The sequence below is a fragment of the Oncorhynchus kisutch genome, linkage group LG26 (genome assembly GCF_002021735.2).
Source record: "Oncorhynchus kisutch isolate 150728-3 linkage group LG26, Okis_V2, whole genome shotgun sequence".
Classification (NCBI taxonomy): domain Eukaryota; kingdom Metazoa; phylum Chordata; class Actinopteri; order Salmoniformes; family Salmonidae; genus Oncorhynchus; species Oncorhynchus kisutch.
In genome coordinates this window covers 42584753-42612310 of record NC_034199.2, presented here as the reverse complement: position 1 = coordinate 42612310, position 27558 = coordinate 42584753, and the positions used below count along the sequence as shown (strand labels likewise).

The 27558-nt window shown below is 41.9% G+C and overlaps 1 protein-coding gene across 2 annotated transcripts in view; it reads right to left on the bottom strand.

The window, feature by feature from the left end:
• Positions 1-306: 306 nt before the first annotated feature.
• The window catches only part of LOC109870866 (glycophorin-C-like), a 40267-nt gene continuing 13015 nt past the window's right edge, over positions 307-27558 (bottom strand). For both annotated transcript variants that reach the window (XM_020461546.2, XM_020461547.2), the window contains exons 3-4: positions 2979-3020; positions 307-1432 (exon numbers count right to left, since the gene is read on the bottom strand). In XM_020461546.2, coding sequence (XP_020317135.1) covers positions 1236-1432; positions 2979-3020 — 239 coding nt within the window. In that variant the 3' untranslated portion in view covers positions 307-1235. The remainder of the gene's footprint in view (positions 1433-2978; positions 3021-27558) is intronic.

The window sequence follows — 27558 nt, the reverse complement described above, 5'->3', positions numbered from 1 at the left end:
CTCCTCTATGACCCACATGGGACTCATCTGAAGTTGGTACCGCCAATGTGCCAACTTCTGTCTGTAGCGTCCAAACCATTTTGGCTACAAACTATGGACACAAGTGCCATGGGACTCGTCTGAAGGTCACCAGGTACTGGTTAAAAAATGAATGGAAGTATGGAGGTAGTTTTGTGCCAACAAACAAATAAAAGGGGTAAATATGTGTCCAAAAAACTAAAATATTTCCCGAGCTTTCTTATATCTCCTAGATTTAGGACAGACACTTCAAAACCTTATTCCTTAAAAAAATAAATTATGACTGTCTTTTTTGCAATTGATGATGATGTTATTTAATGAGTCTCCATGGGCTGTAGTAGTAAAGATCAAATTCAGTACTGTATCATATATTTTTTAAAGATATTTTTGGGGGGATACCTACAGGGATCCTAAAAATTAAAATCCAATAGATAAATGATCCATGGTATGACATCTTAAAACAATTCCATATGTTTACATTTGACATTTAAGTAATTTAGCAGAGTCTCTTATGCAGAGCAACTTACAGTAAATGCATTAACCTTAAGATAGCTAGGTGACACAACCACATATCACAGTCAAGTAAACAGGATATGAACATTCCATTGTAGCTAAACAATTGATATGTAGCGTTTAGCAAAAAGAAACACATTTTTATACACATCTAAAATCAATGAATAAAAAAATCTGGGAACAGTAATATTTTACACACACACATGTATAAGCAATCATTTCTGATGAAAAAACACAAATGTGAAAAATTGGTGGATATAACATTTTGGAAATCAACTCTTCAAATATAGCCTCCTAATAGCAAAGTCAATGTTTTGTATCGATCTGTTAGGTGATATGCCAAATATATTAAAGAGGAAAACTGGTAGGGGGGGAAGAATACTGAATTAATATTATTGTTATTAAGATGCACCTTTGGTAAATTGTTGTCTATTCAGTCACTGATCAGAGTCTCATCAAGTGCCTGTCTCATCAGGAAAAGAGACCTTTAGCCGGTCTCATCAGGAAAAGAGACCTTTAGCCAGTCTCATCAGGAGAAGAGGCCTTTAGCTATAGAAGCATATCATCTTTAACTGAAAGGGCACTATTCACTTAAGTACAGCAAGGTCATTTTCATCCAGTCTCCAGACTTTCTATTCTCCAACCCCAAAATACCTAGGGTCCATAGCCTAAAGTCCACTGTAAACAGCAGGGGACGCCACTGCTCAGATAAAGTACTCCTTCTTGCTCTCGTCCATGGCATCCTGCAGAGCCGGGTCGCCCCGGAGTGCCGCATCCGCTGTTTCGGCAAACTCAGTGCCCTTGGCCTCGTTGGTGTGGTAGGTGCCCTTGTGCCGGTACATATAGCGAATTACTACAACCGCCAGGCACACCAGGACCAGGACCACAGCAGCAATGACAGCTGTAAATAGAGATGAGAATGTTATAGCAAGGACTTTTGCCTCACAATGACAATGGCAAAATACAATGGGGATGGTTTTGACAATAGCCCACGATTCTGCACAGGTAGGACTTTGACCTTGAAGTGTCATTGATCTTTGAAATGGCAAGGTCATTGGAATGTATGTGGATCAGAAGAAGACTGCTCCTTGATTAGTTGGTAAACACCAACCCAAAAGGGATATACATCTCTAAAATACACATCAAGCTTCAACCTGCCAACAGAGTGCAGTGCAAAACAAAGTTTGTTTTGTAGTGTTCAGAGATTACAGGCCTAACCAGGGTGTACAGGCCTAACCAGAGTGTACAGGCCTAACCAGGGTGTACAGGCCTAACCAGGGTGTACAGGCCTAACCAGGGTGTACAGGCCTAACCAGGGTGTACAGGCCTAACCAGAGTGTACAGGCCTAACCAGGGTGTACAGGCCTAACCAGGGTGTACAGGCCTAACCAGGGTGTACAGGCCTAACCAGGGTGTACAGGCCTAACCAGGGTGTACAGGCCTAACCAGGGTGTACAGGCCTAACCAGGGTGTACAGGCCTAACCAGAGTGTACAGGCCTAACCAGGGTGTACAGGCCTAACCAGAGTGTACAGGCCTAACCAGAGTGTACAGGCCTAACCAGAGTGTACAGGCCTAACCAGAGTGTACAGGCCTAACCAGAGATTACAGGCCTAACCAGGGTGTACAGGCCTAACCAGAGATTACAGGCCTAACCAGGGTGTACAGGCCTAACCAGAGATTACAGGCCTAACCAGGGTGTACAGGCCTAACCAGAGATTACAGGCCTAACCAGGGTGTACAGGCCTAACCAGAGATTACAGGCCTAACCAGGGTGTACAGGCCTAACCAGAGAGTACAGGCCTAAACAGCTGTTTCTCTGTTATTTTCAATTAAGAATTGTTCAATCAAAGTTCAACGTGATGGTTTGCCAACAGTGAATATTAGCAGTACTCTGCTAGGAGAGACAGTTTGTCCCACAGTGAACCGTTAAGTTTGAAAGAACTGCCTGAGGCAGAAAACCACAACTTGTGAAGATGTTTTGTGACTTAATTGTCTATTTTGTGGAATGCCAGTCTCTTGGTAATAAAAAGGCAGTTTCAGGCTAGATTCTGATTTGAACACATTACTGGCAGAAGAAGAACAGTGTCTTTTTAAATGCATATTTCGTGGTCTGTTACAGCTGTTGGCAGACAACGGCAATATTTTGTGCCATAAAAATAACAGTAGCATTACATTTTAAATTTGGCCCGTTGGTTGACTGACTTCAAAAAATGGCTTTATATAGCTCTGTTCCGAAACATTTAGCATACTCTGCTTGCTATCTGAAAGAAAGAGAAAAGAGATGTCTTTGTGTTGCATGCATCACCATCATTAAATTTAGGGGGATGTCTGCCTCCAGCATCAAATCTATCAGCAACATCGATGTGGATGAGGTTTGCAGAGGGAGGCAAGGCATGGAAGGCCTTTGAATGTTCTGAACATGAGAGGAGCTCTATTATAACTCACCGCCTAGTATGGCATCCAAGTATCCATCGTCCACATCGTAATCTAAGAAGGCAAAAATAAAGGGTGTTTTCAGATTATGTGCTAATATACTTTAGGTTACATACATCAGTTACATACAGTACAGTGTGTCATTATTTATGCCATGTATCTTGAACCACATTCATATTTATTTCCCCCAGCCATTCTTTTAACATGTGATTCTTTCAGGAGAGTTGTTATAGACAGCTGTCTCCCTGGTGTGTGCAGGGAGGTTTTTTGTATCTGTCACCAGGGGACAGACAAAATAATCATTGGAGAAAGTGATTAAAGGTCATCATGAATTATAGCGCATGCAACATCTGCCCGCCTTGACTTGAACTTCTCTGAAGGACAGTTGAAAGAGTCAAGTCAGCCAGAGACGAAACTATGTCATCTATAAAAATGCAACGTGAGATCCAAAATGGAGGTCGATCCTCTCAAGCTTGAGAGTGCGCTATAGCTAAAGAAATATGTTTTCTTCATTACATCCCCGAAGTGCGCAATTAAAAGGCAGCCTCATTAATGCCTAATCACCCAAAACATCTAGGTGTTCGCCCACTCATTAGATCCTCATCACAATGTTTACAATGTGGACATATTCTCAGCAAATAAAAGGGGCATTACAGAACCTGTTCATTTGGGACGAAGGGAGAGAAATTAAACAACAGATCCCAGTGTGTACTGTAGTTACAGCCTAAGCGAAGCAGCAATGCATGCTGGGAAAGGGACAACTCTAAACATAACCATGGGTGTGGCTCTTTCAGAAACTAAATCACAATATTTTTCTTCAATTCAGTAAAAAACGAAGAGCTTTAGGACTATGGACATTGACAAATGCTTGCCTGTTCCAGGTGGCCTCGATATGCATGCATGAATCCCAGAACCGTCATTAACTCTTGATTGGCTATTTTAGATGCAGACTCACAGACCCTCTCTGCTCCCTGGACTGCATAACATTATTCAGAATGCGAAAACTCAAAACACATAATCGAAAAATGAACCCACCACCAGTAGTTATGAAGGCTGCTACTACTGTACACTCAGACCTGTGAATGTACTGGAATAGCAGGCAGGACTTAGTTGTGGAATGCAGAGGAAGAGTGAGAAGACAATATTACTTTCACTCCAGAAACGTTTAATCAACGTTTAATCAACGTTTAGTCTCCTCACTGTCTTACTTTTGTAGTAATAGTTGCTGAAACAATATTTTTACATAATTACACAACAGGTATAACTGATATACTTCTTACAAAATAGAGGTAGACAATGTTGCTCAATATTTCGTTACAAAACTGCACTCTTTCAACGTACCCAGAAGGACTGTAACAACTGTAATCGCTGCCAAAGGTGATTCTAACATGTATTGACTCAAGGCTGTGAATACTTACAGTACCAGTCAAAAGTTTGGACACACCTACTCATTCAAGGGTTTTTCTTTATTTCTACTATTTTCTACATTGTAGAATAATAGTGAAGACATCAAAACTATGAAATAACACATATGGCATCATGTAGTAACCAAAAAAGTGTTGAACTAATCAAAATATATTTTGGATTCTTCAAAGTAGCCCCCTTTGCCTTGATGACAGCTTTGCACACTCTTGGCATTCTCTCAACCAGATTCATGAGCTATTCACCTGGAATGCATTTCAATAAACACGTGTGCCTCGTTAAAAGTTAATTTGTGGAATTTCTTTCTTTCTTAATTTTTTTGAGCCAATCAGTTGTGCTGTGGCAAGGTAAGGGTGCTATACAGAATGTAGCCCTATTTGGAACAAAGACCAAGTCAATATTATGGCAAGAACAGCTCAAATAAGCAATGAGAAACGACAGTCCATCATTACTTTAAGACATGAAGGTCAGTCAATCTGGAAAATTCCAAGACCTTTGAAAGTTTCTTCAAGTGCAGATGCAAAAACCATCAAGTGCTATGATAAAACTGGATCTCATGAGGACACCCACAGGAAAGGAAGACCCAGAGTTATCTCTGCTGCAGAGGATAAGTTAATTAGAGTTAACTGCACCTCAGATTGCAGCCCAAATAAATGCTTCACATTGTTCAAGTAAGAGACACATGTCAACATCAACTGTTCAGAGGAGACTGCGTGAATCAGGCCTTCATGGTCGACACCAATTAGAAGAAGAGACTTGCCTGGGCCAAGAAACACGAGCAACGGACATTAGACCGGTGGAAATCTGTGCTTTGGTCTGATGAGTCCAAATATGAGATTTTTGGTTCCAACCACCTTGTCTTTATCAAAGTTGCCCATCCATGGTAACTATCCAGTGTTTCCAGATTTTTATGAAATATTACTTATAATTAAATACAATATGAGTGATGGAATTTTCCTTCCAAATGTGTATTTACTAAGTATGTTAAAAAGCTGCTTTTCTGTGTTGGAATGGTGTAGGCATACCCCAACAACAGAATGGTGTGGGTGTATACTGGTAATAAAAAAATAACAATATTCATGCGAGTAGGCTGCTAATTGGCCAGGTCATCCTCCTTTACTGATGAAATAGCAAACATTTTTGAAATGGTCTGTTTGAGATACAAGTTTGAGGTGGGGTTTATTTCTCAAATTTGTGCTTTGGCAACAACATCTTTAGTTAACAGAATATTAACTTTTAAAAGTGAGATTTTCACTGGAAAGTTACTTCAAGTTGCTACTAAGATGCTTGGTGAAATTCAGAGGCAGGCAGGCAGCCTGTCCTATCCTATTTTTAAAGCAAAAATATATCCATCTATAATTCAAGGTAAGTGAATGGGTTAACGGGTTAACTCTCCATAGCCAATGTGAGTAAGACCTTTAAACAGGTTAATATTCGAAAGGCCATGGGGTCAGACTGAATATCAGGATGACCAGCTGGCAAGTGTCATTTTCAAACTCTCCCTGACCCGGTCTATAATACCTACGTGTTTCAAGCAGACCACCATAGTCCCCGTACCTAGAAACGCCAAGGTAACCTGTCTAAGTGATTATCGCCCCGTAGCACTCACATCTACAGCCATGAAATGCTTTGAAAGGCTGATCATGGCTCACATCAACACCGTCATCCCAGACACTCTGGACCTACTACAATTCGCATACCGCCTCCTCAGATGACGCAATCTCTATTGTATTCCACACTGCCCTCACCCACTTGGATAAAATGAATACATATGTAAGAATGTTGTTCATTGATTACAGCTCAAGATTCAACACCATAGTCCACTCCAAGCTCATCACCACGCTCTCCCTCTGCAATTGGATCCTGGAATTCCTGATGGGCTGCCCCCCAGGCAGTGAGGGTAGGTAACAACACATCCGCCATGCTGCCCATCAACATTGGGGCCCCTCAGGGGTGCGTGCTTAGTCCGCTCCTGTACTCCCTGTTTACCCACGACTGCGTGGCCACAATTGACCATGACACCATCTTCAAGTGCTGACGAAACGATGGTGGTTGGACTGATCACTAGGGATTAACACCGGGATTGTCCTGGGACCACTATTCACATTTCCTTAAAATATTTAATGACAAGACCCAGGTAATTACATCGCCCTAGCCCAGGCCTAGTCCAACATTACAGAAATGCAATGAGCCTGAACACGAAAAAAACCCACATTCCTAGAAAACAATAGGCTACATTTATGTATTTAGGTATTTAAACTGGTGCCACCTCAGCTGGCAGCGGAGTGAGGAGATGAGGAAAAATAGATTGCTTATATATTAGCTGATCAGAATATTGTGCTAGCATGTTATACAAGTGGATTTTTCTCTTCAGCCTGTCCTACTCCCTACTAAGCCTGTGTCTGATAATGTGCTCTGTGCGTCCTCTGTGTGTCGAGATAGCCTAGGCCTACAGCTGAAGATGTGCTGAATTAATTGAGTAACATGATAACGCTCGGAATGAATGGCCTGTTTCGCAATTCACAACATTGTCATTGGCGATCAAATGTACTCTTATTACTAAATATTACTTTCACTTTATCAATCTTTACATAGTGGCTCAGCCGGCAATGTGGTGCAGCGACAATCCTATTTGGGGAGAAGCCTGGCATAGTGCCCATATCTTGGTTTTAAACGCTTTAAATGACTCTGTGCACACACACTGGAGTCTATCCACATGCCTACACATACATAACATGCACACACATGCATAATGACGCCACACACACACTTTCACACTCACCACATGCGCTGATGCTACTGCTCCAATGTGGAAGACACATTTCAGTTGATTGTATTCAGTTGTACAGTGTATTCGGAAATTATTCAGACCTCTTGACTTTTTCCACATTTTGTTACATTACAGTCTTATTCTAAAATGGATTAAATAAATGTTTTTCAATCCACATACAATACGCCATAATGATTTACTCCCTGTTTATAGCCGTATTATTACCTGGTACTTCCTGTATATAGCCATGTTATTACCTGGTACTCCCGGTGTATGTCCATGTTATTACCTGGTACTTTCTGTACATAGCAATTTTATTACCTGTTAAACCCTGTATATAGCCATGTTATTACCTGGTACTTTCTGTACATAGCAATTTTATTACCTGTTAAACCCTGTATATAGCCATGTTATTACCTTGTACTTCCTGTATATAGCCATGTTATTACCTATTACTTCCTGTATATAGCCAGGTTATTACCTGGTACTTCCTGCATATAGCCATGGTATTACCTGGCACTCCCAGTGTATGTCCATGTTATTACCTGGTACTTTCCGTATATAGCAATTTTATTACCTGTTAATCCCTGTATATAGCCATGTTATTACCTGGTACTTTCCGTATATATAGCCATGTTATTACCTGGTACTCCCTGTATATAACCATGTTATTATCTGGTACTTTCCGTATATATAACCATGTTATTACCTGGTACTTCCTCTATATAGCCATGTTATTATCTGGTACTTCCTGTATATAGCCATGTTGTTTTTGACTCATAATTGTTATTTGTTATTCACTGTGTATTTCACTATTTCTATCTTTAACTCTGCATTGTTGGTACTGGACCTGTGAGCATGTCACTGTTAGTCTACACCTGTTGTTTACCAAGCATATGACAAATTACATTTGACTTTATTTTATTTGTAGATCTGGGAGCTGAGGAGAGAGTGCAAATCCCTGATAAATTTGCCAAATTTGCCCGGAGTTGTCTCCTCATTAGCCTCAGATCCAAGATCCGCTCGCCGCCGCAACATGGAGAGCGGCACCGCCTGATGGGGACAGCTGAGCCACACCCAAGGGCAGATTTCTCTTCCCATCACCAGTACCCAAAGGGGCTGACAAGCAGGCCAAGGCATGTTGGAGGGTGTTGGAGGGTGGTGGTGGTTATCGGGTGCCACAGAGCATGAGAGCACCATCATTCATCCCCTCCTCCTTCTTTCACTTCTTTCACACATTTCGCCAACACATCCGCAGAAGACCTTGCCCTGGGAGCGAGATACACTGCTTTCATCGCATTCCCAGAAGTGGCGTTAATCTTGCCGAAAGCCGACTGTGAAGCAGGGCTGGTAAGTGTCTCCCTGTAGGAAGGAAGAGGGAACTGGAAGTCAAATTAATCCCACCCTGCAGGTCTATGGCTGACACCGGGCTGATATGGTATTCCCAGGAAATAAATAAAGCCTGGCTGCAATCTAGCTCCAGTGGCTCTTCGTCCCTAAATGGTGGTCCAATTTCAAGTTTTAAGTTTTCAAGTTTTATTCTTCACATGCGCAAGTACAGTGAAATGCTTAACTTGCAAGCCCTTCCCAATAGCGCCGTATAAAAACAACAAGAAAAATTAGGAAAAAAAAGATTGTAAGCTGTATACAGGGTCAGACCCAGTACCAATTTAGTGGCCATTGTAAAGAAAAGTAAATCATATTAATTTAAATGTTAGATACTGTGAGAAGCAAGATGGAAGCCTATCACACTGCATGGACCAATCTTAATGAAAATTATATTGCGTAGTGCAGTTGGTTCTCTAATGTAGTTTCTAGTATGGGAGTATGGCAGTGGGACAGTCCATTTCCTGGTTCCCTATCTGGGCCAGCTGGCACAGGGCATGTCATTAATATACTATTGTATATTATTGTGATAAGTCTTGAGAGGTAACCATGACAATAACAACACTCTTGGTTTTCTGGCAGCAGTCAATGAGGCCATCAGTGCTGTGGCAACACAATAATGTTTAGAAATCAAATCAACAGTCGTCACGTTGTTGGTAAGTTGTACTTGTTGGGTGAGTTGAGATGTTCATTTTGTTAGTTTATTGGCCCCAATAAAGTGGCAGAAGGAGTTTGGGAATAATCTTCATCTCAGTCTGAGAAGTAGGGCCTATCAAACAACACGAGTTTGGGAGACTAACATCAGAAGCGTTAAACATGCAGGCGATAGATATGAATTCTGCTAAAACTGCAAAAGGAATGCAAAGTACTTATTTCGAATTTCAAGGATGGACAGACAGCGGTCAAAGACAGATTTCATAGTTTCACCGTGTCTCGGTGGATGAAAAATAAATAATTGAAAGGGCGTTTCTTTCTACCGTATTTCCCACCTGTTGTTGTCTGGTGGATGTGATGGACTCCTGATTTCCTTCAGCAAACAGCCGTGGCCCGCTGCCTGTGCCTAACTTAGGTTGAAAACATCCACTAAATGCTGGGCTAAACACCACTCTCTCTCTCCCCATCTCTTTCGGCTCTTCCTCTTTGGGTGACGTTCGAACAGAGGTGGAAGCTCGTCTTGTATTATTTAACACACGGAGGGCAGCTGTCTAAAAATAAAAATACTAAGTGTTCTTCAAAATGAAATGCACACCTTTGGAGGTGTGGAGCAGGTTGAGAGGCTTTACCTTCGTTAAACAGAATCGTATTGCAGTTCCTCTGGTGCTAAGAGTTATTTCTTTATGTATTTATTTATTTTACTGTGTACTTCATTTTCAGAATATGTAAATACTGCATGTCGAGAAAGCCTACTGCATGTTCAATATACAGCATTTGTGCTCGTGAATGTGCTAAGCACCAACCATTATTAACACCGCAATTCTTAGTTATATGTTAAACAAGGAACCATGAACAATGATAACCACTCACACCAAATACTCCTCTGGTATTGAGACTGCAAGTCTTCCATAAAAACAATGAACTTCCTCCCAGCGTCAGGGTCGCAGAAAGCATTAAGATAATGCTCCTGAGGAAAATGTTCAATGTTAAACTTTGCCTGCCAAAGGAAAATCATCAGCGCAGATGAGTTTTAATGTGCAAAGTTCGCATCGTCTCTCCCCCTCAGACTCCTTTCCTGGGCTCCAAAACATATTTGACTTTTGAAAAACTTGAATCTATAATTAATGTACATGTGATCTGAACGCTGCCTCTCCTGCACACTGCAGGTACTAAAAAAAAATCACTTTGAATTGCTCATTAATTTTCCTTGTTACATCACATGACACATTTCTTATTTATCCCCTGCAGTAAGAACACGGTCAGAGTAAGACTGGTATGGTACTGTACAACTCAAATAATATCGTAATAGACTATTCAATGACTAGGTAACAAATTGCTGAGTGAAAAACGTAATTTAATTTCATCACCAGAGTCAACAGTTCAAAGCTCTTTTTGAAGACCTGAAAGGCTGAGCTTACTGCTCCCATTCCATTAAGTCCAACAGTGGGACTTCTGGAGAGCCTAAACAAAGGGCAGAATGGACAGGCATGTATGAGTGTGTACAATGGACTGCAATCCAGTCTCACTCCATTTTCTTGGTTATATAAACTTTGTTGTCAGAGAAAACAATCGTAGCCCCATTAATCAAAATGACTACTTTGTTTGAGCTGACCAAACCAGCCTTTTCTCTGTCACGTCCGAGACCCCCACCACTCCCCCTCAAATATTCTATTCATGCACTGACCTCCATGTCACCTTGTGATAAGGACACGGAGGAAATGAAGGGTAGGGGTGGGAGGGAGGCATCTTATCAGCTCTAAAACCATGCGCACATGCAATTTTAAAGGGGATTCATATGAGAGGTTTGATTTGCCTCTGTGAGTTCATTAGCTAAATACAGATCCCTAACGGGAATCACCATTTCACGTTTTCTTTATACAGCCAATTAACAATGTGAATGCTAGTTACTCTGCTTTAGGACATGCCCCTGACAGCACTGACAGTGGACAGTATCTTCACTGATGAACTGTACATGTTCAGTATTACCAGAAAGCATTGTGTTGATGCAAAACACAGTTGAAGCTGCATGGCAGGCATTTAGGCTAGATATAGTCTTGCGTTGCTATAGCTCCAAAATCACCTCCCAAGCCTGGTTCTCGACGAGGCTAAGCTAGATATTGGTGTTCTAGTGCGTTCTGTATCAGTGATGCAGGTTGATCATATTTTTATTTAACTAGGCAAGTCAGTTAAGAACAAATTCATATTTACAATGACGGCCTACCCCAGCCAAACCCAGACAACGCTGAGACAATTGTGGGCCGCCCTATGGGACTCCCAATCACGGCCGGATGCGATATAGCCTGGATTTGAACCAGGGACTGTAGTGACGCCTCTTGCACTGAGTTGCAGTGCCTTAGACCGCTGCGTCACTCGGGTCTTGGTAATAGAGGTTAATGACCGCCTGAGGGACGAAGCAGCAGAACGACTTCACATTTGAATAAAGTTATCTCTCTGAAAATGGCCTGCCAGGCATAACTAATCAACGCATTCTAATGAGTTTCTTTCTTCTGCTGCTTTAGACTAAGTTGATTGGGAGGAGCAATAGTGCAATCTCTTTTCAATAGCAGTAGATTCTTTGATGAAACGCAAGCAATGCCAGTGTAAAGGACGTCACGCTGCTTGCTTAGTGAGTACCACTTCCTCCTGATTCGGCTCACACCGAAGCTTGAACCCAGGAAGCTTCTTAACACCAGCTGATGTCACGGGAAAAGAAAGCTATTCGCTGGCACAAGTGGGGACACTTCAGGCTGAGAAGTACCTTTCACTCATCCCCATGTGTTACACCAGTGCAATCTAGCAATATGGGAACATCGTTAATGAACTTGCAATGAGGTCTTTACAAACTACCGCAAAGCAATTATCAGAATAGTTCTGTCTACATGGGCAGAGAGAGAGAGGGAGGCAGTTTAAAGGAAACAGCTTCAAGGTTTCAACACAGAGTGTACAAAACAACTCATCTTCTTTTACTCAATCTATTTTGCAGATACATGAGGGCATTTTCTATATGTGGGATCAAAACAGCCAGCTGTTATGAGTGAATTAGGGTCCACTGAACAAACACAATTATCAGTAACCTTAGTCTAGAAACAGTAGATAATGCACTGTCTGTGTTTAAGGTAAATTGGGATGTCGTCTGAGGTCTTGTAATTGTGCCAAGGTTACTAAGTGAAGGTAATTTGTCGAGTGAAATGATGTATACAGAGGAAGGCCAGGCCTCATTGTAGCCTTGAGGGGAGTGGAGTAAAAGCTGAATTTCTCATCCAGTTAGTGGGTGAGGTGTTGGGTTGGAGTTTATTGCTTGTCAGACACCTTTTTGTGTTAAACTGCACAGACGTCACAAACCTGTATTTTCAGTGTTGAAAACGTTTTATTATCAGGGCTCCGATCAACCTGGGGCGAAAAGCATATTTCTTCTGGCGTGATTGTAAGAGAGATCCTATCAGAAAATGTGTCCTTGAGGGAACGCTTCTTGGGTCCTGAGGTTGGGACCTGACCATGTTATGTGTTGTTCTGTAGCAAGTTAACTATGCTCAATGTTGGTTTCTGGAAACCTACCCATGTGCCACGATCATTCAAAATGCCCCTTTTCCTTCCACGGCTATTTCCCTACTCATTGCTACCCTGACAACCATTATCCGTTTTCAGACAGAGGATCAAATGCTGATCAGAATCAGAATTCTCAATGAAAACATTTCAATCACAGCTCTGTAAGGAAGCAAGCAAGTGAGCGAGTAGGCCAACAGCTGACAGTGTGAGGGAAAGAAAGCTGACAGTGTGAGGGATAGAAAGCTGACAGTGTGAGGGAAAGAAAGCTGACAGTGTGAGGGATAGAAGGCTGACAGTGTGAGGGAAAGAAAGCTGACAGTGTGAGGGATAGAAAGCTGACAGTGTGAGGATAGAAGGCTGACAGTGTGAGGGAAAGAAAGCTGACAGTGTGAGGGATAGAAGGCTGACAGTGTGAGGGATAGAAGGCTGACAGTGTGAGGGGAAAAAGGTAGAGAGGAAATAGAGGGGTGGGGCTTCCGTGCTGAGGCTAAAAGGAATTGGCAGAACCGCTTGTTTGTCATCCAGTGGGCTATCCTGCGCCCTCCACACACTCCCCAGAACCATTACACTGAACCGTTACACTGTGTCTCAAATATTTGGCATTACTCTCCCTTTTCACTTATCTTGCTTCTCCCCCACATCCTCTCTGTGCTTTCCTTTGTCTGTATCCGGCAGTGTTCAGGCTTTCCTCTCGCTATCTCTCTCCCACTCTCTTAGACTCCCTAGGCTCCATCTGCTAGTTCTGTTGCAAGATCAAAGTTCTCCTCCTACAATGATCGATGACAATGTTATCGTCGGACTGCCATGGAATACTCTAAAAGTAATTAACCCTGTTGAGGAAGCCTCTAGATTGGCATCTGATCATTTACGATGCCACCATGAGGACGGCTCTCGATAAAACATTGGATCCAACATCACAGCACTGACTAAGATAAAAAAAATGATCTTTCTTCCCCTTGTAGCTTCACTTCCCTGGGGTGTGCCCCAGATCCCCTCTCCGAGACCACCAGGAGCCATCTAACCTATCCAGTAACCTTACATTTTAGGTCAAAACCTCATGGGAAGCACAGTGGTAACTTCATATAGTTGTGAGAATGATAATAACAAAATGGATAATTTCACGATAATTATATCCTGTATATTCCAAACATTGTAATATATCTAAAAGTGTAACATATATTCCTTGTTGTCAGAAAACGCCTTGTCAAAATTCATGTGTAATTAAAAATAATAACAGTCATAATAGTCAGTGGCCTGAATGACCAGTTAAAGATTGATATATAACACTGTGGACACACATACTTCCTGAGTCAATGGATGAAGCAGGGCTGTCCCCTTGCCCATCTTGTTTGATGACAACGTCAAATATCACACGTCAAAACAACAAATTAAGTCGTTGTAAGAAAAAAAAGAAAGAAGAGGAACTTGTTTACCAAGCACAAGGCCAGTTTAAAAGTGTTATCCAAGCAGAAGGCCAGTTTAAAAGTGTTATCCAAGCAGAAGGCCAGTTTAAAAGTGTTATCCAAGCAGAAGGCCAGTTTAAAAGTGTTATCCAAGCAGAAGGCCAGTTTAAAAGTGTTATCCAAGCAGAAGGCCAGTTTAAAAGTGTTATCCAAGCAGAAGGCCAGTTTAAAAGTGTTATCCAAGCAGAAGGCCAGTTTAAAAGTGTTATCCAAGCAGAAGGCCAGTTTAAAAGTGTTATCCAAGCAGAAGGCCAGTTTAAAAGTGTTATCCAAGCACAAGGCCAGTTTAAAAGTGTTATCCAAGCAGAAGGCCAGTTTAAAAGTGTTATCCAAGCAGAAGGCCAGTTTAAAAGTGTTATCCAAGCACAAGGCCAGTTTAAAAGTGTTTACCAAGCACAAGGCCAGTTTAAAAGTGTTTACCAAGCACAAGGCCAGTTTAAAAGTGTTATCCAAGCAGAAGGCCAGTTTAAAAGTGTTTACCAAGCACAAGGCCAGTTTAAAAGTGTTTACCAAGCACAAGGCCAGTTTAAAAGTGTTATCCAAGCACAAGGCCAGTTTAAAAGTGTTATCCAAGCAGAAGGCCAGTTTAAAAGTGTTATCCAAGCACAAGGCCAGTTTAAAAGTGTTATCCAAGCAGAAGGCCAGTTTAAAAGTGTTATCCAAGCAGAAGGCCAGTTTAAAAGTGTTATCCAAGCAGAAGGCCAGTTTAAAAGTGTTATCCAAGCACAAGGCCAGTTTAAAAGTGTTTACCAAGCACAAGGCCAGTTTAAAAGTGTTTACCAAGCACAAGGCCAGTTTAAAAGTGTTATCCAAGCAGAAGGCCAGTTTAAAAGTGTTTACCAAGCACAAGGCCAGTTTAAAAGTGTTTACCAAGCACAAGGCCAGTTTAAAAGTGTTATCCAAGCACAAGGCCAGTTTAAAAGTGTTATCCAAGCACAAGGCCAGTTTAAAAGTGTTATCCAAGCACAAGGCCAGTTTAAAAGTGTTTACCAAGCACAAGGCCAGTTTAAAAGTGTTTACCAAGCACAAGGCCAGTTTAAAAGTGTTATCCAAGCACAAGGCCAGTTTAAAAGTGTTATCCAAGCACAAGGCCAGTTTAAAAGTGTTATCCAAGCACAAGGCCAGTTTAAAATAGTGTTTACCAAGCGGCAGGGGCGGCAGGGTAGCCTAGTGGTTAGAGCGTTGGACTAATAACCGAAAGGTTTCAAGTTCAAATGCCCGAGCTGACAAGGTACAAGTCTGTCGTTCTGCCCCTGAACAGGCAGTTAACCCATTGTTCCTAGGCCGTCATTGAAAATAAGAATTTGTTCTTAACTGACTTGCCTAGTTAAATAAAGGTTAAAAAAAGCACAAGGTCAGTTTAAAATAGTGTTTAACAAGCACAAGGTCAGTTTAAAATAGTGTTTACCAAGCACAAGGTCAGTTTAAAATAGTGTTGACCAAGAATACAGTCAGTTTAAAAAAGTGTTTACCAAGAACACCAATGTCACGAATACCAGCGAAGGTGGCTCCCCTTCCTGCTCGGGTGGCACTCTGCGGGCGTCGTCGCCGGTCTATTAGCTTCCACCGATCCCTTTTTCCTTTTCGTTTGTTTTTGTCTAATTGTTTTCACCTGTTCCTTGTTGAGGTTTTGGGAGGGGTGTTATTTAAGTTTGTTTAGCCCACTGGTGTTTGTGCTTGTGGTTATTTTACGTTAGTGGTGTTTGTGTACTTTTGGGTTTTCGCTGTCCGGTATTTTGGTAACAGTGGTTTCGGGTTTGTTGCGCCTGTGTTTTGGGCTTCACCCATGTTTGTACCTGTTACTGTGATTGAGGACATTAAAGCGATTTTTTTTCCCGTCTACCTTCTGCTCTGTGCGTCTGACTCCACACCCATCACTCTCCCGACGTTACAACCAAGGCCAGTTTAAAATAGTGTTTACCAAGAATATGGTCAGTTTAAAAGAGTAGTTACCAAGCACAATGTCTGTTTAAAGTGTTTAACAAGCACAATGTCTGTTTAAAGTGTTTAACAAGCACAAGGCCAATTTAGAATAGTGTTGACCTAGAATAAGGTCAGTTTAAAATAGTGTTTACCAAGCAAAAGATACATTTGAAATAGTGTTTACCAAGCACAAGGTCAGCTTAAAATACTATTTACGAAGCACAAGGTCAAATTAAAATAGTGTTTACCAAGCACAATGTCTGTTTAAAGTGTTTACCAAGCACAAGACCAGGTTTAGATAATGTTTACTAAGCACAAGCTCAGTTTGAAAGTGTTTACCAAGCAGAAGGCCAGTTTGAAATAGTGTTTACCAAGCAGAAGGTCAGTTTAAAATAGTGTTTACCAAGCACAAGGTCAGTTTAAATCAAATCAAATTAATGTATATAGCTCTTCGTACATCAGCTGATATCTCAAAGTGCTGTACAGAAACCCAACCTAAAACCCCAAACAGCAAGCAATGCAGGTGTAGAAGCACGGTGGCTAGGAAAAACTCCCTAGAAAGGCCAAAACCTAGGAAGATACCTAGAGAGGAACCAGGCTATGAGGGGTGGCCAGTACTCTTCTGGCTGTGCCGGGTGGAGATTATAACAGAACATGGCTAAGATGTTCAAATGTTCATAAATGACCAGCATGGTCAAATAATAATAATCACAGTAGTTGTCGAGGGGGCAGCAAGTCAGCACCTCAGGAGTAAATGTCAGTTGGCTTTTCATAGCCGATCATTCAGAGTATCTTTACTACTCCTGCTGTCTATAGAGAGTTGAAAACAGCAGGTCAAAAATAATGTTTACCAAGCACAAGGCCAGTTTAAAATAGTGTTTACCAAGGAAAAGCTCAGTTTGAAATAGTATTTACCAAGCAAAATGTATGTGTAAAGTGTTTACCAAGCACAAGGCCAGTTTATTTTTTATTTTTACAAAGCACAAGGTCAGTTAAAATAGTGTTTACCAAGCACAAGGTCAGTTTGAAATAGTGTTTACCAAGCACAAGGCCAGTTTATTTTTTATTTTTACAAAGCACAAGGTCAGTTAAAATAGTGTTTACCAAGCACAAGGTCAGTTTGAAATAGTGTTTACCAAGCACAAGGTCAGATTAAAATAGTGTTTACCAAGAACAAGGCCAGTTTAATATACTGTTTACCAAGAATAAGGTCAGTTTAAAATTGTAGTTACCAAGCACAATGTCTGTTAAAGTGTTAACCAAGCACAAGGTCAGCTTAAAATAGTGTTTACCAAGCACAAGGCCAGTTTAAAAAATGTGTTTACCATACACAATATCTGTTAAAAGTGTTTAACAAGCACAAGGCCAGTTATAAATAGTGTTTACCAAGCACAAGGTCACTTCAAAATAGTGTTTGTCAAGCAAAATGTCCGTTTGAAATAGTGTTTATCAATCACAAGGTCAGTTTAAAATAGTGTTTACCAAGCACAAGGCCAGATTACAATAGTGTTTACCAAGCAGAAGGACAGTTTAAAAGAGTGTTTACCAAGCACAATGTCAGTTTAAAATAGTGTTTACCAAGCACAGTGTTAGTTTAAAATAGTGTTTAAACAAGCACAATGTCAGTTCAAAATAGTGTTTTCAAGCACAATGTCAGTTCATAATAGTGTTTACCAAGCACAAGGCCAGTTTAAAATATTGTTCACCAAGTACAAGGCCAGTTTAAAAGAGTGTTTACCAAGCACAAGGTAAATTAAAAATAGTTTTTTTTACCAATCACAAGGTCAGTTTAAAATAGTGTTTACCAATCACAAGGTCAGTTTAAAATAGTGTTTACCAAGCACAAGGTCAGTTTAAAATAGTGTTTACCAAGCACAAGGTCAGTTCATAATAGTGTTTAACAAGCACAAGGTCAGTTTAAAATAGTGTTTACCAAGCACAAGGCCAGTTTAAAATATTGTTTACCATAGTGTTCAAATAGCGTTCAAATAGTACCAAGCACAATGTTAGTTTACAAGTGCATGAAGGATTGTTTTTGATCTTTTAGAGAGGTAGAAATAGAGGAAATGTATTGTTAATTACTGCGAGATTTGACATGTGGAAGATTGTGAATGACCCATTGGTCACCAGGTTACATATATCGTTTTTAGCGACTGGGACAGAATATTATGTTTCAGGGAGATCATATTGGAAAATGAAGCTAGAAGGGAAGCGATGGCTGGATAACCCACGGGCCTACGGCCAAAACAGTTTGATGACCTAGGATCTAATGAAGGTTTGGGATGATATTGTGTTGGACACATACAGTAGTAGCAGCATTGTTCTCCTGTTCCCTCATCCTTTCCCTTTCTCCTTTGCTTTGTTACAACATGGAATGAGGAATAGTGACAGAATAGATGTAGAAAGTCACACAACTTTAGAGAAAAAGGTGGTGCCCTAAATACGTGCCAATCATCAACCTCAAACAAATAGACACCCCCAATAAACATGATTTAGCGAGGCAGACCAGATTACAATTCCACTATGTTCCGAAATCCTTACTTGACCTAACTGCCCAAAGTGAACAAATCCCCCAGCTATGCCAACAGCTTTTCCCAGCCCCCACAGTTGTTAACTGAAATGTAGGCTATTCATACCCAACTTAACACATGTCCCTCGGTTGAGACACTTATTAGCCTTAAATCAGACACTGTCACCTGGAGACATTGCCTCAGATATTTTCTAAAAGATTGATATTTGACAAATTAAATCACTCCAGATCCTTTCAATTACCTCAGTGCTCTCCTGCAGGTTCAATAGCAGTGCCACACTACATCATTATGAAATCACACAGATGGGAAATAATTGTAGGCAATGGGTTACTGGCAGCAGTAAGGAAGAACTTACCCCCTGTGAATTATAGGAACGCAAGTAGTTGCATTATGTTTAGAGACAGAGTGGTTTATGAACAATAACAAGGATCTGTGTTATTTTGGAGAACAGCCACTGGCTGCACCATGCACTGTACAATCTAAAATAGGCAAATATACACAATAATGAAACGTTAGGGTTCATGAACTTTGAACATTTACATTGTTTGAGACCATGGCGACCCAAAACGTTATGTAAACCTGTCTGTCATTAAATATTCTATCCTGTTGAGTTGTTCTAGTCTCAGAACTGTTGTTAATGAAAGCTGAACAATGTGTGTTTCATTGACTTCTTCTCAAGAGGGGGATATTTGCCAATTTCTTTTGCAATATTGCTTTAGTGCCTTGTTGCAAACTGGATGCATGTTTTAGAATATTGTGTATTCTGTACAGGCTTCCTTCTTTAATCTCTGTCAATTAGGTTAGTATTGTGGAGTAACTACAATGTTGTAGATCCATCCTCAGTTTTCTCCTATCACAGCCATTAAACTCTGTAACTGTTTTGAAGTCACAATTGGCCTCATGGCAAAATCACTGAGCAGTTTCCTTCCTCTCCAACAACTGAGTTAGGAAGGATTCCTGTATCTTTGTAGTGACTGGATGTAGTGATGCACCATCCAAAGTGTCATTAATAACTTCACCATGCTCAAACGGATATTCAATGTCTGCTTTTTATTTGCCCTTCTTTGTGAGGCATTAGAAAATCTCTCTGGTCTTTGTGGTTGAATCTGTGTTTGAAATTCACTGCTCGACTGAAGGACCTTACAGATAATTGTATGTGTGGGGTACAGAGATGAGGTAGTCATTCAAAGTAATGTTAAACACTATTACTGCACACAGAGTGAGAGGCCATGCAACTTAATAGCCGTACCCTTATCCTACTCCTCCTCTGTTCCACTGGTGATGTAGAGGTTAACCCAGGCCCTGCAGCCCCTAACTCAACTCCCATTCCTCCAGGCGCTCTCATTTATTGACTTCTGTAACTGTAAAAGCCTTGGTTTCATGCATGTTAACATTAGAAGCCTCTTCCCTAAGTTTGTTTTATTCATTGCTTTAGCACACTCCGCCATTCCAGATGTCCTAGCCGCGTCTGAATCCTGGCTTAGGAAGGCCACCAAAAATCATGATATTTCCATCCCTAACTATAACATTTTCCGACAAGATAGAATTGTCAAAAGGGGCGTAAGTTGCAATCTATTGCAGAGTTCTGTCATACTATCCAGGTCTGTGCCAAAACAATTCAAGCTTCTACTTCTAAAAATCCACCTTTCCAGAAACAAGTCTCTCACCATTGCCGCTTGTTATGGAACCCTGTCAGCTCCCAGCTGTGCCCTGGACACCATATATGTCTCATATATGTCTTCCTCTGCTGTCTTCAACCAGGATCTCAGAGATCATTGCCTCTTTGCCTGTGTGCGTAATTGGTCCGTGGTCAAATGCCCACCCCTAAATCGCTGTGAAACGCTCCCTAAAACACTTCAGCGAGCAGGTCTTTCTAAGGCCCGGGTATCCTGGAAGGATATTTATTTAAATTTAATTAATTTTACCTTTATTTAACTAGGCAAGTCAGTTAAGAACAAATTCTTATTTTCATTGACGGCCTAGGAACAATGGGTTAACTGCCTGTTCAGGGGCAGAACAAAAGATTTGTACCTTGTCAGCTCGAGGGTTTGAACTTCCGGTTGGAAGTAACCTTCCGGTTACTAGTCCAACGCTCTAACCACTAGGCTACCCTGCCGTCCCTAAGATTGACCTCATCCCGTCAGTAGAGGATGCTTGGTTGCTCTTTAAAAGTGCTTTCCTCACCATCTTAAATAAACATGCCCCATTCAAAAAATGTAGAACTAAGAACAGATATAGCCCTTAGTTCACCCCAGACTTGTTTGCCCTGGAACAGCAAAAAAAGCATCCTGTGGCGTTCTGCATTAGCATTGAATAGCCCCCGTGATATGCAACTTTTCAGGAAGGTCAGGAACCAATATACTCAGTCAGTTAGGAAAGCAAAGGCTAGCTTTTTCAAACAGAAATTTGCATCCTGTAGCACTAATTCCAAAAGGTTTTGGGACACTCTGAAGTCCATGGAGAATAAGAGCACCTCCTCCCAGCTGCCCACTGCACTGCAGATAGGAAACATTGTCACCACCGATAAATTCAACGATAATCGATAAATTCTATAAGCGTTTTTCTACGGCTGGCCATGCTTTCCACCTGGCTACTCCTACCCTGGCCAACATCTCAGCACCCCATGCAGCAACTTTCCCAAGCCCCCTCCCCCGCTTCTCCTTCACCCAAATCCAGACAGCTGATGTTCTGAAAGAACTGCAAAATCTGGATCCCTACAAATCAGCTGGCTAGACAATCTGGACCCTCTCTTCCTAAAATGATCTGCCTAAATTGTTGCAACTCCTATTACTAGCCTATTCAACCTCCCCCAAAGATTGGAAAGCTGCCGCGGTCATCCCCCTCTTCAAAGGGGGAGACACTCTAGACCCAAACTGTTATAGACCTATTATATCCATCCTGCCCTGGCTTTCTGAAATCTTCGAAAGCCAAGTTAACAAACAGATCACCGACCATTTCGAATCCCACCGTACCTTCTCCACCTTCTCTATATAATCTGGTTTCCGACCTGGTCAATGGTGCACCTCAGCCACGCTCATGGTCCAAAACGATATCATAACCGCCATCGATAAAAGACAGTACTGTGCAACCGTCTTCATCGACCTGGCCAAGGCATTCGACTCTGTCAATCCCCGCATTCCTATCGGCAGACTCAACAGCCTTGGCTTCTCAAATGACTGCCTCGTCTGGTTCACAAACTACTTATCAAATCAAATCAAATGTTATTGGTCACATACACATGGTTGGAGATGTTAATGCAGGGTGAAATGAAATGCTTGTGCTTCTAGTTCCGACCATGCAGTAATATCTAACAAGTAATCTAACATTCTAACAACTAACTTATACACACAAGTGTAATGGAATGATTAAGAAAATGTACATATAAATATATGGATGAGTGATGGCCGAACGGCATAGGCAGATGCAGTAGATGGTATAGAATACAGTATATACATATGAGATGAGTAATGTATGACATGTAAACATATAAAAGTGGCATTGTTTAAAGTGGCTAGTGATACATTACATCAAAATGGCAAGATGCAGTAGATGGTATAGAGTAGAGTATATACATATGAAATGAGATATGTAGGGTATGTAAACATTATATAAAGTGACATTGTTTAAAAGTGACTAGTGATACATTTATTATTACATCCAATTATTAATTATTAAAGTGGCTAGAGATTGAGTCTGTATGTTGGCAGAAGCCACTCAATGTTAGTGGTGGCTGTTTAACAGTCTGATGGCCTTGAGATAGAAGTTGTTTTTCAGTCTCTCGGTCCCTGCTTTGATGCACCTGTACTGACCTCGCCTTCTGGATGATAGCGGGGTGAACAGGCAGTGGCTAGGGTGGTTGTTGTCCTTGATGATCTTTATGGCCTGGTACAGCAACTACTTGGGGGGCAAGTAGTTTGCCCCCGGAGATGCGTTGTGCAGACCTCACTACCCTCTGGAAAGCCTTACGGTTATGGGCAGAGCAGTTGCTGTACCAGGCGGTGACACAGCCCGACAGGGTACTCTCGATTGTGCATCTGTAAAAGTTTGTGAGTGTTTTTGGTGACAAGCCAAATTTCTTCAGCCTCCTCCTACCCTCACCACCTGGGGGCGGCCCGTCAGAAAGTCTAGGACCCAGTTGCACAGGGTCGGGGTCGAGACCCAGGGTCTCGAGCTTGATGACAAGTTTGGAGGGTACTATGGTGTTAAATGCTGAGCTCTAATCGATGAACAGCATTCGCACATAGGTATTCCTCTTGTCCAGGTGGGTTAGGGCAGTGTGCAGTGTGGTTGCGATTGCGTCATCTGTGGACCTATTGGGGCGGTAAGCAAATTGGAGTGGGTCTAGGGTGTCAGGTAGTGTGGAGGTGATATGATCCTTGACTAGTCTCTCAAAGCACTTCATGATGACGGAAGTGAGTGCTATGGGGCAATAGTCATTTATCTCAGTTTACCATAGCTTTCCTGGGAACAGGAACAATGGTGGCATCTTGAAGCATGCGGGAACAGCAGACTGGGATAGGGAGTTATTCAATATGTCCATAAACACGGCTCTGATTATAATCGGAGAGAATTCTCTTGGTAGATAATGCGGTTGGCATTTGATCGTAGGGAATTCTATGTCAGGTGAATAAAAGGACTTGAGTCCCTGTATGTTGTTATGATCACACCACGACTCGTTAATAATAAGGCTTATACCCCCACCCTTCTTCTTACCAGAACGATGTTTGTTTCTGTCACGATGCGTGAAGAAACCGGGTGGCTGTACCGACTCTGAAAACGTATCCCGAGTGAGCCATGTTTCCGTGAAACAAAGAATGTTACAATCTCTGATGTCTCTCTGGAAGGCTACCCTTGCTTGAGTTTCATGTACCTTGTTGTCAAGAGACTGGACATTGGAGTATACTCGGGATGGAGTTCAGTGTGTCAAATTGGAAGGCCTGTTGTCTGGACCTCTGGCAGTCTCTATGGGGGTGCCACAGGGTTCAATTCTCTGGCCGACTCTTTTCTCTGTATATATATCAACGATGTTGCTCTTGCTGCTGGTGATTCTCTGATCCACCTCTACGCAGACGACACCCTTCTGTATATTTCTGGCCCTTCTTTGGACACTGTTCTAACAAACCTCTAAACGAGCTTCAATGCCATAAAACAATCCTTCCGTGACCTCCAACTGCTTTTAAATGCAAGTAAAACTAAGTGCATGCTCTTCAACCGATTGCTGCCCGCACCCTCTCGCCCGACTTGCATCACTACTCTGGACAGTTCGAACTTAGAATATGTGGACAACTACAAATACCTAGGTGTCTGGTTAGTCTGAATCACTCTACTCAGCAAACTGGATGTAGTCTATTACAGTGCCATCCATTTTGTCACCAAAGCCCCATAAACTACCCACCACTGCGACCTGTTTGCTCTCATTGGCCGGTCCTCAAATCATAATCGTTGCCAAACCCACTGGCTCCAGGTCATCTATAAGTCTATGCTAGGGAAAGCCCAGCCTAGCTCACTGGTCACCATAGCAACACCCACCTGTAGCACACGCTCCAGAAGGTATATTTCACTGGTCACCCGTAAACCCAACACTTCCGTTGGCCGCCTGTCCTTCCAGTTCTCTGCTGCCAATGACTGGAATTAATTGCAAAAATCACTGAAGCTGGAGTCTTATATCTCCCTCTCTAACTTTAAGCATCAGCTGTCAGAGCAGCTTACCGATCGCTGTACCTGTAAACAGCCAATCGTAAATAGCACACTAGACTACCTCATCCCCATATTGTTACTTATCCTCTTGCTCTTTTGCACCCCATTATCTCTACTTGCACATCATCTTCTGCACATCTATCACTCCAGTGTTAATGCTAAATTGTAATTAGTTCACCTCCATGGCCTATGTATTGCCTTTACCTCCCTACTCTTCTACATTTGCACACACTGTACATAGATTTTTCTATTGTGTTACTGACTGTACGTTTGTTTATGTGTAACTCTGTGTTGTTGTTTGCGTCACACTGCTTTGCTTTATCTTGGCCAGGTTGCAGTTGTAAATTATGTTCTCAACTGGTCTACCTGGTCAAATAAAGGTGAAATAAAATGTTTATAAAAAATTAAATAATGTGACTTGTTAAGAAAATATTTACTCCTGAACTTATTTAGGCTTGCCATAACAATGTGGTTGAATACTTATTGAATCAAGACATTTCAGCTTTTAATTAGTAATTAATTTGTAACGTTTTGAAAAATATTATTCCACTTTGACATTATGGGGTATTGTGTGTTGGCCAGTGACCAAAAATCTAAACGTAATCCATTTTAAATCAGGCTGTAACACAACAAAATGTGGAAAAAGTCGAGGCGTGTGAATCCTTTCTGAAGGCGCTAAACGTCCACACCCTTTCCTGTGTCTTTCTCCTCTTTCTTCCTTGTTTGCAGAGATCTCATCCCTCTCTTTACTGGCTGCCTTGGAGGGTCATATCTGTCTGGAATATAAAATGGAGACTATCGCTTCCCACCATATGGCACTGGCAACTGTAGAACACTGCTTTCCCTTTTCCCGTTTTCTGTTCTTCCTTGCCTTGTCGTGTAAAGGCAGCAGTTGTACCATTGCGGACCAGGTAAAGGGGGATTGGGAAGGGTCTGTGCCAGTTTTTTAATGGCTATGAAATCTTATGACAGGATCAGATGACTTGCTTCAGGCATGGTTGAAGCTGATTAAGGACAGATGGTGCCTTGTCCCGTGCTCCACGTTGCCTTACCGCCTATGGGGATGTGTAAAGAGGTTTGTTCTCTGCCGGGCTAACTATTGTAGACACAAACAGACAGACCAGTGAATCAGGGAGAGAGACTGAGACAGATAAATAGATAAACAGAACTGTCTAGACCGTGGCAGATAGGTTCAGTGCCTGGCAAAGGCTTTTGCTTTTTCAGAGAAAAGCCTTGAAAGTTTGCTGCCATGGTTTAGACCTATTTAACTGTTTCTCAACTCTGCACCCGTGGAGAACCCTTTTCATTTGATTAATTGAAATATATATATACTTTTAGTTATAACTAATAACATTTAGTTTGTGTTTAGATAGTGATGTGTGTGACTTCGCAGTGGGATTGACACTGCATGGGAGTGCTATAAACATCTCAGAGTTGTCTCTTTTTACCATGGCTGGAATCAATTAAACACCTCTCCTGTCTCCAGATCCTGGCAGACGGACACTCCAAGGGAATTGGAAACTTAGTGGACAGCTATCCTCCAGGACCAGCATCCAGCCTCCCTGCCAGGCCCCTGATTGGCTCTCCCTGGTGTGAAGCTAGCAGCAGCGTGAGGCAGAGAGGGAGAGTGTGAGGTAGTTGGTGCTGCTGGGGGCAGCACATCTGTCCTGTTATCTCAGGAGCATTGAGCTGATGGGATTGGGGGGATGGGGGAGGAGACTCTGGGGGGGCTAAGATAAACAGACACTACAGAGATGCCTCTCTGGGATTGTTGTTGGGTCTCTCCCGTCTCGCGACACTGGGTTAGAACTCCCCCATCTCTCCTCAATTCCCTTTTGGACAAATACCTCCACCCCCTGCGGTTCCAAAGCCAACATCCTGCTCCAAGAAGATAGGAAGGGTTATTTACTGTTTACTTTTACTCCAGTTATATTAATTTATTATGTTATTGATTTCTCCAACTACCCCATACATCCAAGCCTCAATCTACAGCTAAATAAAGGAAACTCCAAAATACAGTAAAGTGTCTTAATAGGGTGTTGGGCCATCACAAGCAATCAGAACAGCTTCAATGATCCTTGCCATAGATTCTACAAGTGTCTGGAACTCTATCGGAGGGATGGGACACCACTGTGTATCCGAAATTTACTCACGTTTCCCTTATTTTGGCAGTTACCTACAGTTGAAGTCGGAAGTTTACATACACCTCAGCCAAATACATTTAAACTCAGTTCAATTCCTGACATTTAGGTCAGTTAGGATCACAACTTTATTTTAAGAATGTGAAATGTCAGAATAATAGTAGAGAGAATTATTTATTTCAGCATCACATTCCCAGTAGGTCAGAAGTTTACATACACTCAATTCGTATTTGGTAGTATTGCCTTTAAAATTGTTTAACTTGGGTCAAACGTTTCGGGTAACCTTCCACAAGCTTCCCAAAATAGGTTGGGTGAATTTTGGCCCATTCCTCCTTACAGATCTGGTGTAACTGAGTCAGGTGTGTAGGCCTCCTTGCTCGCACATGCTTTTTCAGTTCTGCCTACACATGTTCTGTAGGATTGAGGTCAGGGCTTGTGATGGCCACTCCAAAACCTTGACTTTGTTGTCCTTAAGCCATTTTGCCACAACTTTGGAAGTATGCTTGGGGTCACTGTCCATTTGGAAGACCCATTTGCAACCAAGCTTTAACTTCCTGACTGATGTCTTGAGATGTTGCTTCAATATATCCACATCATTCCCCCCACCTCATGATGCCATCTATTTTGTGAAGTGCACCAATCCCTCCTGCAGCAACGCACCCCCACAACATGATGCAGCTACCCTTGTGCTTCACGGTTGGGATGGTGTTCTTCAGCTTGCAAGCCTCCCACTTTTGTTCATTATGGCCAAACAGTTCTATTTTTGTTTCATTGTAATGCTCCGGGTGTCGTGGGTGTGGAGTCAAACGCAAGAGACAGAGAGTGCAATGCTGTGCTCTTTAATTGCACCAATGCACCACAGGGTGCTCACAATAATAAGGGCCCCAAACACAAAAATGTATAACTGAAAAATGCACAACCAGGAACTAACACGTTCCTCTACTACAGAGCCGAAGGTTACAATGAATAATCCCGCACAACAAACAGGCGGGCCGGCTGTCTAAAGAAGCCCAACTAATCATCACAAACAGGTGCTACCAATAAACACACAAGGAGGGG